Source organism: Heteronotia binoei, chromosome 21 (assembly GCF_032191835.1).
Source record: "Heteronotia binoei isolate CCM8104 ecotype False Entrance Well chromosome 21, APGP_CSIRO_Hbin_v1, whole genome shotgun sequence".
In the NCBI taxonomy this organism is placed as follows: domain Eukaryota; kingdom Metazoa; phylum Chordata; class Lepidosauria; order Squamata; family Gekkonidae; genus Heteronotia; species Heteronotia binoei.
Window position 1 is genome coordinate 113729157 of NC_083243.1, and position 17881 is coordinate 113747037.

General features: G+C 41.7%; 1 protein-coding gene across 1 annotated transcript in view; it reads left to right on the forward strand.

Moving 5' to 3' along the window:
* Positions 1-17019, forward strand: part of SLC1A2 (solute carrier family 1 member 2) — a 211532-nt gene extending 194513 nt beyond the window's left edge. The window contains exons 10-11 of the mRNA XM_060262226.1: positions 11031-11262; positions 16502-17019. Of these exons, the coding sequence (XP_060118209.1) occupies positions 11031-11262; positions 16502-16576 (307 nt within the window). The 3' untranslated portion in view covers positions 16577-17019. The remainder of the gene's footprint in view (positions 1-11030; positions 11263-16501) is intronic.
* The last annotated feature ends 862 nt before the right edge of the window (positions 17020-17881 follow it).

A 17881-nucleotide genomic window follows, 5' to 3' on the forward strand; every position in this document is an offset into this window, starting at 1 on the left:
ATGACAGTAACCATGTGCTCACACATATAGTCTAATCCAGAGGTGTCAAACATTTGTTATGAGGGCTGGATCTGACATAAATGAGACCTTGGGCTGGGCCATGTTGGGCTGGGCCATGTGTATACCTATTTAAGATTAGGTAGCAGAGATATAAACTTTTTAAAGGACACAGACAAACACAACTAAAGATTTTTTTAAAACCCTTAAAATAAAACATGCTTAAACCATTAGCACTTGTTCGTCTTAAAGGTGCTTTCTTTGTATTTCTCCCATGGGATCTAAGGAACTGGGCAAAGGAAGCGTTGGCTCTTTCCCTCTCTCTCTGGGGGACCAAGAGGGGGAGGAGCCTCAACCAATGGAGAAAATCAAGATTTTGCTCTGTAGCTCCCATGCAATTGAGCAAGCCTGAAAGGAGCCCTCCGGGGACCTGATTCCGCCTCCGGGATGCATGTTTGACACTCCTGGTCTAATCAATATGTTACCCTATCAATAGAGGCTGTGACAGATCACTGGGTATGCATTTTTGTCCCGTGGAGTGGGACCCAGTGTGGATTTTGCAGAACAGTTACATAGACCTAGCACTTAATTCATTGGCCTGCACTTCCTTGCCAAGTTCCTAATCAGCTGCATAATTAAAAGGGCTCCTTAAATGCTTCTAGCATATTAAATAATTCTAATGTCATGTATAATTCTGTCTGCCATTGCTCAAATGTAATGCATTTAACTAGGTATATAGAAACCCCTGCTGTATATGTAGGGTTGCCAAGTCCAATTCCAGAAATATCTGGGAACTTTGGGGGTGGAGCCAGGAGACACTGGGGTGGAGCTAGGAGCAAGGGTGTGACAAGCACAATTGAACTCCAAAGGGAGTTCTGTCCATCACAATTAAAGGGACCTCACAACTTTTTAAATGCCTTCCTTCCCTCCACCCTCCCCTTCTCTGATTTCACCTCAGAGGCGGAGTGGAGCGGGCGACGCTGCTGCGCAGCTGCCGCCTCTTCTCCGCTTCACCGTAGCTGCTCCTCCGAGAGGCTGAGCCCATCTCCTCCGTAGCTGCTCCTCCTCAGGCTGAGCCCATCTCGGAGGTGCAGCTACAGGGAAGTGGAGAAAAGGCGGCAGCACAGCGGCGTCGCCCGCTCCGCTCCGCCTCTGAGGTGAAATCAGAGAAGGGGAGGGTGGAGGCAGGCCAGGAGCGTGGCGTAGGAGCGTAGAAGGACCCAGATTCGCGGCCAGGAGCGTGGCGTAGGAGCGTAGAAGGACCCAGGAGCGTAGAAAGACCCAGATTCACGGCTCGCCATGCTCCTGGCCTGCCTCCACCCTCCCCTTCTCTGATTTTACCTCAGAGGTGGAGTGGAGCGGGCGATGCCGCTGCGCTGCTGCCACCTCTTCTCCGCTTCATCTTAGCTGCTCCTCTGAGATGGGCTCAGGCTGAGCCCATCTCGGAGGAGCAGCTACGGTGAAGCAGAGAAGAGGCGGCAGCAGCGCAGTGGCATCACCCGTTCCGAGATGGGGCAGCTCGCCACGCTCCTTGGCGCTGTTTCCCCCTCCCCCCGCTTCCGTTTTTTTGGGGAGCGGGAGAAGAGGCTGGAAATCCTGGGGTCCCCCGCCAGGGTGGGAGGGTTGGGAAGCCTATGTATATGGAAACCAGTGTGTTGCTCTACAGCCAGTAGAGCTGGCAAAGGAAAAGATGGTATTCTGCATTACAACAGTATGTATAAAATTATGACTCAAAACAGAGAAAAACCACAGGGACCCATGGCATGGGCCCATATTAGTATTTTGAATAAATGTTTATCTTGGAGCAAAAGCAGCAGGTGTTAAATGAGTACATGTGATTGTTTGTTGTTTCAAAGAAATGCCATCTTGAAATACATGGCTTGACAGAGTAGCCCTGCCCATATGGACAGACTACCAAATCATAATTTTCCAGTAGAAGCCAAGAGAGGACAGATCTAAGGGTTTACTGTTGAGTTATCCAGTCCTGCTCAGTGTAAGACTTAGTAATGTTGTGGTAAAAAATAAATCCTCTAAAGCAGTTCTTGTGGTGGATTGAGGTGATGACATTTGTCTCTATTAAAGATTCATAGATAGAGCAGGAGAATCTCAAGGCAATACCAAATGGGGACGGAAGTTCAGGCCTGAGGAGAACCTGATGATATACTGTGGAAAAACAAAACAAAACAAATCAATATATTAATGTTAAGAGTTATTTCAAGTTGAATCACACAGCTTTTCTCAGAACTTATTTTCAACTGGTTTGGTTCTTACTTAACTAAATAATAAAATAAGTTATCTTTTATATATAATTCCCCTTTTGACCCTCATTGGCTGGGACTGGGTGGGATTGTGGTGCATCAACCTTTGGCCTGTCAAACCATCAATCAACTGCTCTTACATTGCATTGGCTGATTGTGTTCTCCCCCACCCATTGGTGGCCCCAGGACAGACTAGGATTGGCCCTCTGGGGAAATTGCTAGGCCAGGGGTGGCCAAACTGCAGCTTGGGAGCCATATGTGGCTCTTTCACACATATTAGAATCATAGAGTTGGAAGGGACCTCTAGGGTCATCTAGTCCAACCCCCTGCACAGTGCAGGAAACTCACAAACATCTCCCCCTAAATTCACAGGATCCTTATTGCTGTCAGATGGCCATCTAACCTCTGTTTAAAAACCTCCAAGGAAGGAGAGCCCACCACCTCCCAAGGAAGCCTGTTCCACTGAGGAATCGCTCTAATGGTCAGGAAGTTCGTCCTGATGTTGAGCCGAAAACTCTTTTGATTTAATTTCAACCCATTGGTTCTGGTCCTACTTTCTGAGGCCACAGAAAACAATTCCACACCATCCTCTATATGACAGCCCTTCAAGTACTTGAAGATGGTGATCATATCACCTCTCAGCCGCCTCCTCTCCAGGCTAAATATCCCCAGCTCCTTCAACCTATTGTATGGCTCTTGAAGTCCCCACTGCCCTGTCAGCCAGCTTGGAGAAAGCATTTTTCTCTTTAAAGCACTTCTCCAAGCCAAGCCAGTCTGCAGTTTGGAGAATGCATTTAAAGTTAAAGGTGTTTTCTTTCCACCTCTCCCTTCTCCACATCTGTTTGTTTTCTTTCCACCCTTCCTTTTTTCCTTTCAGCTCTCAAACATCTGGCATTCATGTGTTGCAGCTCTCAAACATCTGGCATTTATTCTGTGTGGCTCTTGGTTAAGCAAGTTTTGCCACTTCTGTGCTAGGCAGTGGCAGCTGCTAGGCAACTTACCTTGCTTCTCTCTGTAAAAAGCAACCAAGCTTGGTTCTCTCAATAGAAACCAGTGGGAGAGGCCCTTTCAAATCCTATTTTGGCCTTTAAGGGAGAACTCATTGGTTGACTCCACTCCTCTCTCCCACCCAAATGGCTGTTGCTAGCCAGCCAAACTGATTCTGTCAGTAAAAGACAACCAACCTTGGTTTATTCAGTTGCTGCCCCTCCCTACTCTCCCATTGGCTAAGCTGTCTGTAGTTCTGCTTTGCAGAGGAGAGAAAGAAAACCTTCCCTTGACTGGCTTAGGGACAGAGGAGGAGGGAACACTTTCTCTTGATTGGCTGAGGACTCCCCCCTATCCTCCTCTGGGAAGGAAACACCCAGTGATGGGGGGGGGGAGAATGGTGCCCTGTTGCAGTAGGCCAGATACAGAGAGAGAGAGAGATAGGGAGGGAAAGTGGGAGACCGAGAGAAATTGAAGTCAATGTTATCGGAGAGAGTGTTGGTCCAAAAGGTATCACTAAAGGCCTCTGAGGGAGAACTCATTAGGGCCAGTCCTGATTAGGGCTACCAATTCCAGGTTGGTGGGAAATCCCTGGAGATTCTGTGGTGAAGTTTGAGGAGGGCATAGGTGCTGGGGCTTCAGAGTGGGGTCTGGCAGACACAGGTTCTTGCTGTGGAAGCTGACTGGGTGATTTCAGACCAGTCACACACTTCCAGCCTCATCTACCTCACAGGATTGTGGTGCAGATCAAAGGGGAGAGAGGAGAGTGATGTAAACTTCTGTGCCCTCCCTACTGTGGAGAAAGACTATCCTTTTCCTATGTAGAGGCTGCAGGAAGGGGGAGAAGCAATGGAAAGCTGAAGTCAGAGGGGCAGATAAAGTGAAGGAGAGTGCCAACTCTGGGTTAGGAAATTCCTGGAGATTTAAGGGATGGAGCCTGGAGAGGGTGGGGTTTGAGGAGGGGTGGGACATCAGACAGGTACAATACCATACATGCCACCCTCCAAACTAGCCATTTCCTCCTGGAGAACTACTGTTGCCAATCTCCAGGTGAGGGGTGGAGATCACTCAGAATTACAACTGCTGTCCAGATGGCAGAGATCAGCTCCCCTTGATGTGGGGGGAGTGAATGCCTTCACTTGGGTGGGAAGACAGCGGGGGCGGGGGGTGGTACTCACCCAGAGCCTTTTTCTAGAGTCTGTTGTATTTTTCTTCACAATGGGCCATGCTGTATATTTGAGGTAAAATATATATTTTAAAAGTATATTTAAGGTAAAAAATACTGAACTCATCTCTTTTTTTTACTTGTGAGGGTTACTTCATCCCTGATATAAAAAAGCCTTTGTGTACAATTTTTTTTTTCAATGAAACGATCTCATTGTCAGTGCCCTACATGATCATTCCAGAGGGATAACTGCATTAGTCTATTGTAGCAAAACAAAATAGAAGTCCTCTGGCACTAAAGACTCAAAACATACTGGGATAATTGTTAGTCTTTTAGGTCAGGTGCCATTGTATTTTTCTCATAGACCATTTATACTCCCATTTTATAGGCAAAATCCCCCCTGAGAGTAAAGAGTAATAACTTATTGTCAGTGGCTTATTCACATGCTCATCGTCTAACATTGTATATGCCATTAAATGCCAATAATGCCTGTCAGTTCTCTACAAAGGACAAACAGGTCAAATCCTATGTCAAAGGATAAATGGACACAAATCTGACATCAAGAATCACAAGGTAATCTGTTTCAATTAATCTTAAAGAGCATACACACTAAATCTCTCAATTTTCGCCTGTACCCAGATTTGAATTATATTTGACATGTAGGTGCCTTATTCCCACATTTGTTATTGCTTGTATTTCTATGCTAATTTACTGCCATTCACAGATCTTTCTTGCATCCAGTCTCAGCTATAAACACCCAGCGCTTATGCATCTTGATTCTGTGGCTATTCCTGACAGCAACCGCCCACCCCACCCCCATAAGTTAGGCTTGCGGAAACTGTTTCAGTGTATCTGATGAAGTGTGCTTGCACACAAAAGCGTATACTGTAAATAAAACTTTGTTGGTCTTAAAGGTGCCACTGGGTTCAAACTTTGTTCTGTTGCTTCAGATCAACACAGCTACCCCCCTGAATAAGTGTACATTGCCATCCTGATAATGTTGCTAGCAAACAGGAAAATATTATATTTTGCAACTAAGAAGTACCTCAAATTACAGTTTAAAGATCCTATTTACAAATTCTTTGATTTTGTGTTATGTATAGACTAAATAGCTTAACCTAGAAGCAGTTTGGAGAGCATTATGGGTGGGTACAACGGGCAGCTCTGTGCACATGGGCGGCGTCTCAAATTGGACCACCCCAAAATGGAGTGGACAAATCCTGTTCACAAATCCTGTTAAGGCGTCCATATATCGTGTGTGTGTGGGGGGGGGGGTGCTTTGGCATGCTCGCATGGTTGTTGCATCCCATCCGCTTAGTGCAGTTTGGGTTTCTCTTTTTTCTTACATTTTTAATGGCCATGCGCTTATGCGCTCATGCACTCAGTGGCAGTGATTTTTTTTTTTTAAAAAAAGAACACCAGTGAGCATCTAGAGTGGATTGGCAGATCCATACCACCAGTTTGCCTTGCTTGCGTGCTCCTGCGGTCAGATGCCAGGAAACGTGGGAGGAGTGCAGCAGAATATTTTGCTACCACTTCTCTACTGGTAGCTATTTGATCCGTCTCAGAGATGTTGGAGGATGGTGTGAGTGCAAAAGCGGAATGGGTGGCAGCTGTGTCTGTCTAACCTTGACTTTTTAATCTGCCTGGGGGAAGTGCCTATGTCAGCTCAAATTGGCCATCTGAATCCAGCGAATGGTTTTTCAAATTCAAGATGGTGCAAATCTCCTCCATTATCTTAGAAATCTTAGAAAATCAGCAGTTCAAGAAAGATTATAAGAAGTTCCCATCTTACATTTTATTACAGTGCATAGATTTTGGTTAAAAATTGCTAGAGACCTGGGTTACAAATTCTGTAACTAGAAGTCCATAGCTGAAGAATACACTAGATGAATTTTATCTTTTCATCTCTTTAGAATGAAAAAATTATAGAAAGTCTTTTCACTAGGAAATCTTTGAAAGTTGTTAAATATCTTACAGCTCCTCCAAAGTGAATAAAATGTGAAGTTGCATTTTAAAGAACAGTGCTATTTGCCAACAGCTTGAATTAATCCAATGTTATTAGAGGTAGCCAAGAATGGTAGACTTTCAAAAGGGGAAGTTGACAAGCTTAGCAAATGTCACTGAAAGGTCTTCAATACAGAGATTTTATACCTTGAGAAACATGGATTAGAAAGAACAGACTTGTGTAACTGGTTCAGATTCATCTTTTAAAACAATTGCTGAAATAGAGTTATCCTTGAAAATTTAGTATCACACTGGGGAAATGAAGGTTTGGATCCAGCCTGCTGTTCACTCAGTCTTATCAAGTTCTCTCCCCACTGCTTTTTTTTTTTAAAAAAAGGTCCCATGTTTCCAGATCATAGCCTTTTTATGGTGAAAAAGTAGGTCTGCCAACCTTAACCTGAGAAATTCCTGGATATTTGTGGGTGGTGCCTGTGGAGAGGGAATTTAGGGAGTGATTTCCTCTAGAATCTATAGAATTTGCCCTTTAAAACTTTCATTTTCTCCAGAAAAACTCAAATGTTAGAAGTCCACAAGAAAAATTGCAAAATATCGAGCTTTTCCCAGTTTCCCCTTGGACCTTCATGGCTCTAGGTATATGCTGTTTAACTGCCACACTATCTATTCACAAAATACAAATGATCATCCTATAGGTTTCTGTGCTTTTATCCTCAGAGATGGAACAAGCAGAGACATGAAGTATAAAGCTTTAAAATAATTGTACATCATTCTGTGTAATAACAAATAACCCATCACATTTGGAAGAGAAATTAAAAGTTTAAAAAAGGATTTAGATCAGTGGTTTTTAGGTTCATCTTAAATTATTGTTGTTGTTTCGTTTCCCATTCCCTTATCTTAGGAAGGCATTCTAACCTAATTAGGGTTGCCAGGTCCCTCTTGGCAACTGGCAGAGAATTGTGTTGGGGGGAGACTTACCAGGGGAAAATGGAAAGCCACATCACTAGCATCACATGGGAAGTGACATCATCATGCTGTGAGATCCCTGCAACGCTCTAGTGTTTGAACAACTCTATGGTGAAAATGGCTTCTGCTATAGAGTTTTTTGCCCAAATACCAGAACATTTCACAGATGTTGCTGATGTCAATTTCTATGCAATGCTATGGCCTCTAGGCCTTCCTCTTTCTTCTGGTATGTCCCACCACCAGCCAGTTGATTAGTGATGGAGGGGTGGGGCCTGGTGGCAGGTGATCCCCGCCTCCATCAAGGGGGCTGGCAACCCTAAACCTACTCTGTATTTAAAATGCTGCTCTGATGGCAGATCTCTCTCTCTCTCTCTCTTGCTGGGACAGCAGTAGTAACTGACCCAAGAAGGCTGATTCTTAAACAACTTGGTTAAATAAAGCACATTGCTTCTGTGATTGCTTAATCTTTCATTTTTATTCATTAGATACATAATCCATAGACATAAAACCAGTTTCATGTTGGCAGATCCCAGCTCCCTCATTGGTTGGGACAGGATGGGACTGCACTTCATCAACCTTTAGCCCATCAAACTATCAATCATGAGTACTTGTGTGCCATTGGTTGAGTCCATGCCTCTCTCCCACCCGAGTGGCTGTTGCTACCCAGCAAAGCTGGTTTGTCAGTGAAAGGCAAACAACCTTAGTTTTGGCAGTTACTGGCTTTCCCTTCTCTCCTCCTATTGGCTGAGCTGCCTGTCGCACTGATTCAAAGAGGAAAGAAAACCTTCCTTCGATTGGCTGAGGGAGGGAGGAGGAGGGAGACAGCCAGAGAAAGGCTTCCTTTGCTTGGCTGAGGACTCCTCTGGAAAGGGGGCAGGAAATGGCATACTGTGCAGATACAGAGAGAGAGAGAAATTGAAGTCCTGTGCTGAAGACCAACAACATTGTCAGAGAGAGACTGTTGGTCTGAAAGGTATCACTACAGATGTCTGAGGCAGAACTCATTCGGGTCAGTCCTGACTACAGCTGCCAATTCTGGGTTCTGTGGTGGAGTCTGAGGAGGCATAGGAGTCAGGTCTTCAGAGCAGGGCCTGCCAGACCCAGGTTCTTGCTGTGGGAGCTGACTGGGTGATTTTGGACCAGTCACACATTTCCAGCCTAACCTGCTTCACAGAGTTGTGAGAGGAGAACAATGTAAGTTGTCTTGGTCCTCCCACCTGTGGAGAAAGACTTTCATTTGCCTATGTGGAGGCTGCAGGAAGGGAGGAAAGCTGAAGTCAGAGGGGCAGATAACTGCTGAACAGTGGCTTCTGGCTGTATTATTGTTGGAATTGTGACCCTTTGTTTTATGTATTATGTTTATGAGATATTTTAAATGTATTGTGTTTAATTGGATGTTTCATTTATTGCTACTGCAATGTTTTAATGTTGTAAGCCACCCTGAGCCCGCCTAGCGGGATAGGGCAGGGTATAAATCACAAATTAAATTAAATCAATCAATCAATTTATTTGGCCAATGACCAGTACAAGTCAAAAGCAAAAACTGTTATATAAAACATTTAAGAATAAAATTGATCTAAATATAACAGGAATATCTCTAAGATTTAACATTTACAATCCATACATAAGAACTCAAAATCTGGACCTATTATATAGCTCTAAAATTTAGAATCTATACCTAAAATGTCACACCTAATTCTACAAGCTGCTGAGAAAAATTTAGCACTGCTAATAGTGACCTGTGGCTTCAAACCCATCAAAAGCTTCCTTAAAATATCTGCAACAGAACAACCTAAGTAATTGTTAAGCAGAGGGGAAATTACATTAGATCGAACTTCCTGACAGAAACAATATATGTTCTATAGATTCCACCTCATCAGTGCCACATGGACAGGTTCTCTCCTTCATGGGAGTTTTTTTTAAGTCTCCCATCTACAACTGCAGATGGAAGGGCTCTTGCCAAGGTGAAAGCTTTCTGTTGACTAGGAACCTCCAAAATGGAGAGGTAGGGTTAGGGTTAGATTAAATTAAAATAAGGGAAAGGAGATAGGGTTGCCAACTCTAGGTTAGGAGATTCCTGAAGATTTGAGGAGTGGGACCTGGAGGAAGAGTGGGACTTCAGGGTTTGAGGAGGGGTGGGACCTTAGACAAGTGCAATGCCATTTCTTCCTGCAGAACCACTGTTGCCAATCTCCAAGTGAGGGCTGGAGATCACTCAGAATTACAACTGCTCTCCAGATGGCAGAGATCAGCTCCCCTTGAGGTGGGGGGGGGAGTGAATGCCTTCACTTGGATGGGAGGAAAGACAGTGATGGGGAGCACTCGACCAGAGCCTCTGTCTAGAGCCTGTTGTATTTTCCTTCATAACAGGCTTTATTCCTAGTCAGATTGTAAACCTGGTCTGAATAATTGGTTGGCCAGACTGATTAAGACTTTCAAGATCACGCAACTGTATCCTATGCAAATTTAATTGAAAGTAAACCCCAGTGATGGCTAACTATATTGTGCATGGAGCTGTAGCCTAACAGTGCAATCGTAAGAACACTTCGTTGGGAGTAAGCCCCACCAAATACATTTAAGTGGGATTGTATAAAGTGATTTTCTTTGTCTGTTTACATTCAATAAGTTGTCTGGGCATAATATGCTGCATCGATAAAAGAGATCTACACAAAGAAGAAAGGTTTCAAAAATTAGGCATGACCAATGTTCCCTCTAAGCTGCAGAGTCATGTGAGCAAAAATTCTACTTTGTGAGCTAGTGGTATTAAAGTTGTGAGCTACTGTATAAATTATTGTGTTCTGGGGTCATCCTTCCTGAGCTAAGAAAAAAATGTGTGAGCTGGAGGCTAAAAATCTGTGCGCTAGCTCACACTAACTCAGCTTAGAGGGAACACTGGGCATGACATAACCAATCAGCTCTAGGACAGTTTTCACCAGGAGGGAATCATGTGGACTCATCCTGACTAATAAGTGATCCCACGTAATAGGCAACAAGCTTTATTGAAAATACTGTTCAGAGACCCATGGTGGCTGCATGCACAATATTTTCAGGGAACAATCCTAAAGATGTCTACTTGGAAGTAAGCCCCATTTTATTTAATGAAGCTTACTTCCAAGGAAATGTTTTTAGGGTTTCAGGCTTAGTCATCAATATTGCAATGGTTAGTTGGTCCTAATAAAAAGCATTCTCTGTTGTTTCTGGAATTTTTCTGTGGGCTAGCCTGCTGTTTTATCATGAGCTTACTTGCTTGGATATGTTCACATCTGCCCTGGCTGCTAAAAAGCTGTTTTTAATTGAAGAAAATCCTTAGAAATATCACTTTTTTACCATCTGGTTGCCCTTTAAAAAGAATAAAATAACTCTGAAGTACTGCAGATATTTTTTATTGCATTGTGTTCCATTGTTTTGGAATCTCTTTGTAAAAAGAGAACTGGTATTAAAGGTTGTAAAGAGTGGCAGGTTCCGTCAAATTTTAAATTAGCAGAATCATAGCCATGTAAATTACTAGATCTTCTGACTGTTAACAATTTTTTAACATTTTGAACAGAATATAAATAAAAACAAAAATCACTGTGATACGGAACTTTCATTACATTCTTATCCTTCTGTTTTTCATACAATTGGATTTCCAGAAACTCACACTGTTCTCAACTTTACAACTTTCATATGTTGTGGGTTTTTTCCTTTTCTTTCAGGGACCGAATGAGAACATCAGTCAATGTTGTAGGAGACTCATTTGGAGCTGGCATTGTCTATCATCTGTCTAAGGCAGAATTGGACAACTTAGATTCCCATCACAGAGGACATGAAGATATTGAAATGACGAAGACTCAGTCAATTTATGATGACCTGAAAAATCACAAGGAAAACAGTTCAAATCAATGTGTTTATACAGCTCACAACTCTGTGATAATAGATGAATGCAAGGTACCGTTCACATTTATGGATATTGAGACTTGCATCTAGCCAGTAACACTTCATCTTCCTGTATTATTTTTTTTTACCTGCATGTAATTATTTTTTATTTCTCACTAATGATGTGACTTCATTGGACACCAGATGCTGTGCACATTGACTTGATTTAAAGATTTTTTTCAACATTGTTTAGACTGCATTTGTGCACGATGTTTACAAATAACATGGTGTTGCACAGTGTATTAGGGAAGCTGAAAAGAGAGAATATAGCATCAGAATCTGCTTTGTCATTCACTGATTTCCCAGAGACAAACAAGCACTTCCTCTAATTGAGCAAAGGTGGAGTTATCAGCAAGGGTAGAGAACAGATCCTATGGCAACAGGGCTAGCTACACTTGTCTCCTGAAAAAAATTTCAGTGAGAAGACCCCTCCCCTTTCCAAATCCTTCCATTGCACTCAGTGGCCAAATTAATCTAGGTATGATGTTGGTTGTGAGTGGTCAGTAAGGCAATGTTAACAAATAACTGTTCTGGATTACATGCTGCTATTACAAAGGAAGCCTGGGGAGGTAGAATGGGAGTCTGAGGTAATTTTTACTATTTCCCCATCACCATCTCCCCCCCCTCCCCCCAGTGATTTAACCAACATTTTCATTTCACAACAAAAGGAATAAGTTTATTATCTCTTCCTTAGAATTCAGTGGCTTGGTAGATAAGGCAAAGAATGTAATTTGGTTATTTAAAGCAAGGGATAGCAGAAACTCTGATTTAGAACAGCCTGCCTTTCAATTGGTCCCTGAGCCCTGTGCACCTACACTATAGATGTCTCTTTTTCTTTACCTTCAGAGCCTCACCTAATCTCTTGACTAATCTCTTGATAGTTTTATCTATTTTTCTATGACTTATCCAAGTCCTATCTGATGTGATAACCCACTTTTTTTTCACCCACCCTGTCCCAGAGATTCCACAGCCTCTCGTAGGCTAATGCCACTGAGCATTTTGCATACTACTCCTGTAGGCCAGGATTTGCTGTGATGGCTGGAGGGAAGAACCAGAGGCCTTTGGCACATGCCCTTCTGCTAGAGCAGGGGTGGCCAACGGTAGCTCTCCAGATGTTTTTTGCCTACAACTCCCATCAGCCTCAGCCAGAATAGCCAATGGCTGGGGCTGATGGGAGTTGTAGGCAAAAAACATCTGGAGAGCTACCGTTGGCCACCCCTATGCTAGAGGACATTGCGTGGATGATATTTATACAGGACTCACTTGGGCAAGAGGTATAAAAATTGTTTTTTTCCCCCAGAACCACATTACTTTTAATACTGGTTTTATGTCACTATTATATTCCTTTTGGATTCTGCTTCAGCATTATCTATACAAAGCATCTGCGACCACATTTTCACATCCTTTCAGAGTGTCATGCTTCATCTTAATAAAGTGCCATTTCCCCCCTTTACATTTTGTGGCCAACACAAAGGGGAGTGGTCTGTGCAGAAGATGAACTTTCTTCCCCACATATATTGTTTCAAATGGTATGGATCCCACAATTGCTGAACATTCTTTCTCTATTGCGGGAAGAATGCTGTTCCCTCTCAGTGAGTTTTCTGCTTAGGAACAGGACTGAGTATAGTAGGGTTGCCAGGTCCAATTCAAGAAATATCTGGGGACTTTGGGGGTGGAGCCAGGAGCAAGGTTATGACAAGTATAATTGCTCCAAAGGGAGTTCTGGCCATCGCATTTAAAGGGACCACACACCTTTTAAATGCCTTCCCTCCATTGGAAATAAGGGGTAGGGGAACCTATTTTAGGACTCATAGAATTGGACCCCCTAGTCCAATATTTTTGGAGCTTGGAGGGTATTTTGGGGAGAGGCACCAGATGCTGTGCTGAAAATTTGGTACCTCTACTTCAAAAAACAGCCCCCCCCCCACAGCCCCAGATACCCATGGATCAATTATCCATTATACCCTATGGGAATCAGTCTCCATAGTGAATAATGGAGTGCCCAGCAGACATTCCCCCCTCACACTTTCTGATGAGCCTGAAGTGGGGGGAGGGCCTCCAAACTGGGGGATCCCCTGCCCGCACCTGGGGATTGGCAACCCTAGAGTATAGCAGTTGATTCAGAAAAAGATTCCAAATCGCAAAGGGCACAATCCATCAAATTTTCATGTGCAGCTCTAACTGAAATGAATAGGAGATTCATGGGAGCTATGCATTTCAATGTGGGTTGCTCAGGAAAACTTTCTAGTGCACTGTGTTCTACTCATTTATCAAAATATCAGACAAAGGCTGAAATCCTATGCATGCTTAACTGGATAACCAGTCATATTGACTGGTTTGGATTCTAGCAGCTTTTCTGCTTGATCTTGCCTGATTCCCCTCCTCACTGCAATCCCATATCTCACATGGCATTTCTCCACCTACATACCCTAGCATATTCTTTTTTGTGTGTTTTAAAAAAGGCCCTCCCTCTTTTACCAGTAGAAAATAATTGGTAGGATCCAACCTAGCTAGGCTTACTTCAGAACAAACAATAGTTATGATTGGGATGTAAGAAAGTAAAGAGAAAACTAGGAAAAAATTCTCATTTATACAAAGTTAGCGGAAAGAAAGAAGTGTATAGGAAAGAGAGTACTTTCCTTTGTGTCACCAATGTATTTAAGTCTGGGTAAAATGCCAGTCCAATGTTTGTATAGATTATTGCTTTCTATGATACACTGTACAAATACACAAGTGTTGTGTACCACCTCACAGTCTGGAGGCTCTTGAACTCACCTGGCATGTTTTTATATTTATTGTCATGTTGGATAATTTCTATGCCAATGCTATTGTTTCTGTATAATTTACCATGGAAATAACTTGGTTTAAGAAAGCACTAAAACAAGAATTTCCTGATCAAGAGTGAAGTGAGATACAGGAAACTCTACCAGCTAAATAAGATCCAGGAGTGGGCTTATTAACAACGACTAGCCTGGCCCTGACTGGAAAAAGTTGCAGAATGAGTTATTTTTTGGGAATCAGTGTCTCTTTAAATTAAAATACAGATGCAAGTTGACAGAATGAGATATATATCAGGACCTTGACATGGCTGTTTGCATTTTGATTCATACTTCAGATGGGTGGCCATTTATCTCACTGCCAGAAATTGATATTTCCAAATACCTGTTGAGAAACCAGAGGAGATAAACTTTGATGGCTCTGTCCCATATTGGGTTTCTGAGCTGCAGGAGTGCTCTCTCACACAGGTCATTTCATATATTGAATGTTATACATGTAACTAATATAATTAGAGACAGATTTAGGGTTGTACCTGGAGATTTCCTGTTATTACAATTGATTTCCAGACAACTAAGATACGTTCTCCTGGAGAAAATGGTTGTTTGGAGGGTGGACCCTATAGCATTTTACCCTGCTGAGGTCCCTCTACTCCCCAAACCCCACCCTCCCCAGGCTGCAACCCCCAAACCTCCAGGTATTTCCTAACCCAGAGCTTGCACCCCTAGATTTCATACGTTTATTAAAGATACACTACTGTTGTGGAACTATGAGTAGGTATTTCTTTAATTTCAAAACCTTATATGGTGTGGAAGTAGTTCCATACTTTACAAATAGCTAATAGGATCCTACCCAAATTAAGTGCTTGACAGAATGAGACTTAAAATTATTTTATCTCTTCCCATGATATATGGAAAGTAATTTTTTTTAAAAAAATGTTTCTAAATAGTTCTCATTAACTTTGATACATGTGAAGTCACATTTAGAATTATGTATGAATGCAAAAAATGTATGAATGAAAAAAGGAGAAGTTAGCTGAAACTCTGGTCAGGGCTGGGTGGTGGGGTTTTTTACCCAGTTACTGATACAATAACATTTCATTTTCTGTAATATATTCTGCATGGCTTTCTAGTTTGCACTTCACTAATGTATAATATATATTTATAAGAAATTATGTTAACTTGTTTTTGTTTTTTCTGCCTTTTTAAATCATACTTTACATATTTCTTTTGTGAATTAACCTATAATTTCAGCTCCAACTCTGTGTATCATTCTTTATAATGCATGTGTTTCCCTTTTTTAATTAAGAAAAAGGCTGGCTTTGTTTTCAGACATAACTGCATTTTGTCATGTCTTCATATCCCAATGCTTCCATGCATGTGGAATATCAATCCTGTCTTTCAGTTTTCATGTGAAGCTGAGGCCAGAACATAGAAGGTAAGCTAGGTGATAATGGGATTCCATTTAGAATTAGAGGGAAAGCACCCTTACTATGTAAAGGTCCAGTTCATTTCTGCCCAAACCGCAAGAGCCATTTTGGCTTACCCAGTAATGCATAGGGCATCTTTACTGGATAGCTGTTACACATGGTAGGTTTTTAAAAATATTGACTGTTGAGATGTTGCTTACAAGCCAGTATTTCCCATGGAATAATTGACCATTGGTCAATTGACCACTATTATTATCAAGTTAACTTTGAACTGTGAAATATCTGAGAGTCTGACATGTCTGTTGCATCTTTAACATACACAATGAGACATAGTAATGATTTTCCTAATACTTCTTTGTAGCAGATAAATTCTGCTATTTGTTGTTGTGCATATAAGAGTGTGTGTGTGTGTGTGTAATATACACACACATACACACACAGAGGGCTTTTTTGTAGCAGGAACTCCTTTGCATATTAGGCTACACCCACCTGATGTAGCCTATCCTCCAAGAGCTTACAGTAGGCCCTGTAAGAAGAGCCCTGTAAGCTCTTGGAGGATTGGCTACATCAGGGGAGTGTAGCCTAATATGCAAAGGAGTTCCTGCTATTAAAAAGCCATATATACAGGGGTCATTTTGTAGAAAAATAGGTGGAGCTCATCCAGGGATTGTTATGCAGCTGCAATACTATTCAATGGACAAGGAGCTGGAACTCTCAGAAGGTGGAACTCTCATAAAGGTTCAGGAGCTGTGCTCCTGTGAACTCCCACTGAATCTGAGGCTTGCATACACACACACACAATGGAACTACAACTCTAATTTCTACGTTCTTTACTACCTGTTTTATAATTCTGCATTCTTTCTACAGATCACAAAATAATTCAAAAGGCAGAACTGATTCAGTACAAAATAAAAACAGATTTATATGCATAATTACATTTATACATGGATTTAATGTAAATCTTGTACATATTCTGATTAATTTATGATTTTTTTCTACCAAAGTGCCTTGACCTTTAAGTTAGATATTGATGGTAATTCCTTGCAGGTAACCTTGGCAACCAATGGGAAATCTTCAGACTTCAATGCCGTTGAAGAAGAACCTTGGAAACATGAGAAATAAGACAGAAACAATCAATAAACAACCTTTAATAATTCCTGAAAGTTGTCTGATGGTAAAAGCTGACAATTAGATGATTTTTCTCTCTTTCTATTTTGAATCAAAAATATCTGCTTACTTAGTACTGTTAGCTTAGAAAAGATGTCATAAAACCATTGTTCCTTTAGTATCTTTGCCAAATAATACCACATAACCATCTGTCTCATTTGTAATACCATTTGAACGGATGCAGCTGGAAGACACTAGGTTGGTTCTAGAAATGAATTTTTGCTGGGCTTCCCATTCTCACTCAAGACACAGAGAATGTAAATGCTGCAATAAGGAAAAATCATAAACCCAAGATGGCTGACTTGCTCCAGGAACTTGAGCTAATAAGCATTAAGTATTGTGCTACCCATTCAGTATTTGCATTGCCTCTTATCCTGCTGTACCTGTGAAGGAGCACTGTGAAGGAGCACTTTGGAGCATATTGAATACACTTATTATTGTGTCACTGTATATATCATATATATATATCACTGTAAATGTTTTACATATGCTTTGTTAATAGCATGTGGCATTTGGATTCCATATTCTCTAAGCCAACATCAAACTGATTGCTTTAACTGCAGTTTCATGTGTTCATCATGGCACAGACTACCATACATGTCTAATGTATGCATACAACTAGGAATTCTTAGTTTTGGCACAGCATTCTCCATCCCTGAGTTGTGATCCATTAACCTCTTTTTAAACTTGAAAGAAATAACAAAGTTGCTTCCAGTTTCATGGTGCATGCATGCACTATTCCCAGAGATTAATTAACTTCCTAAGGCTGTGTATGTAACTGGTTTCATTGATCTGTGCTCCTGGAAATTAATTGATTTCACAATGTTTGTGATTAGTGAAGCTAATCTCATAAGGATTGCAAGTTTTAGAATACCACTGTTAATTTGCAATGATACCTAGAATATGCCACAAATGTAAACCATTAGGGAAAATCTAGAAGCAGCAATGAGATCTATTTAAACTTTTGCTGGTGGATGCTTCTTGAAAAATCTTTTATGTACTAAAGTTTGCCATTAATCTGTGAAGGAGTCATCATAGGCCCCATTTCTCTCTCCTCCTTTTGGTATCTATGAGCAGGTACACATACAAACATGACAAAGGCTGGAGTTTGATCATGCCTCCTAGCTCACTCACCATTTAGCCATTCTCTTTAGTTTGGTCAAGTTTCATAGGCTTTGAAATTTCTAGAATTTGACTGGGCATAGGAGGAAGGTTGGGTAATGGGAAGTGCAGACTGCCTTTCTTCTCCAGACTGCCGTG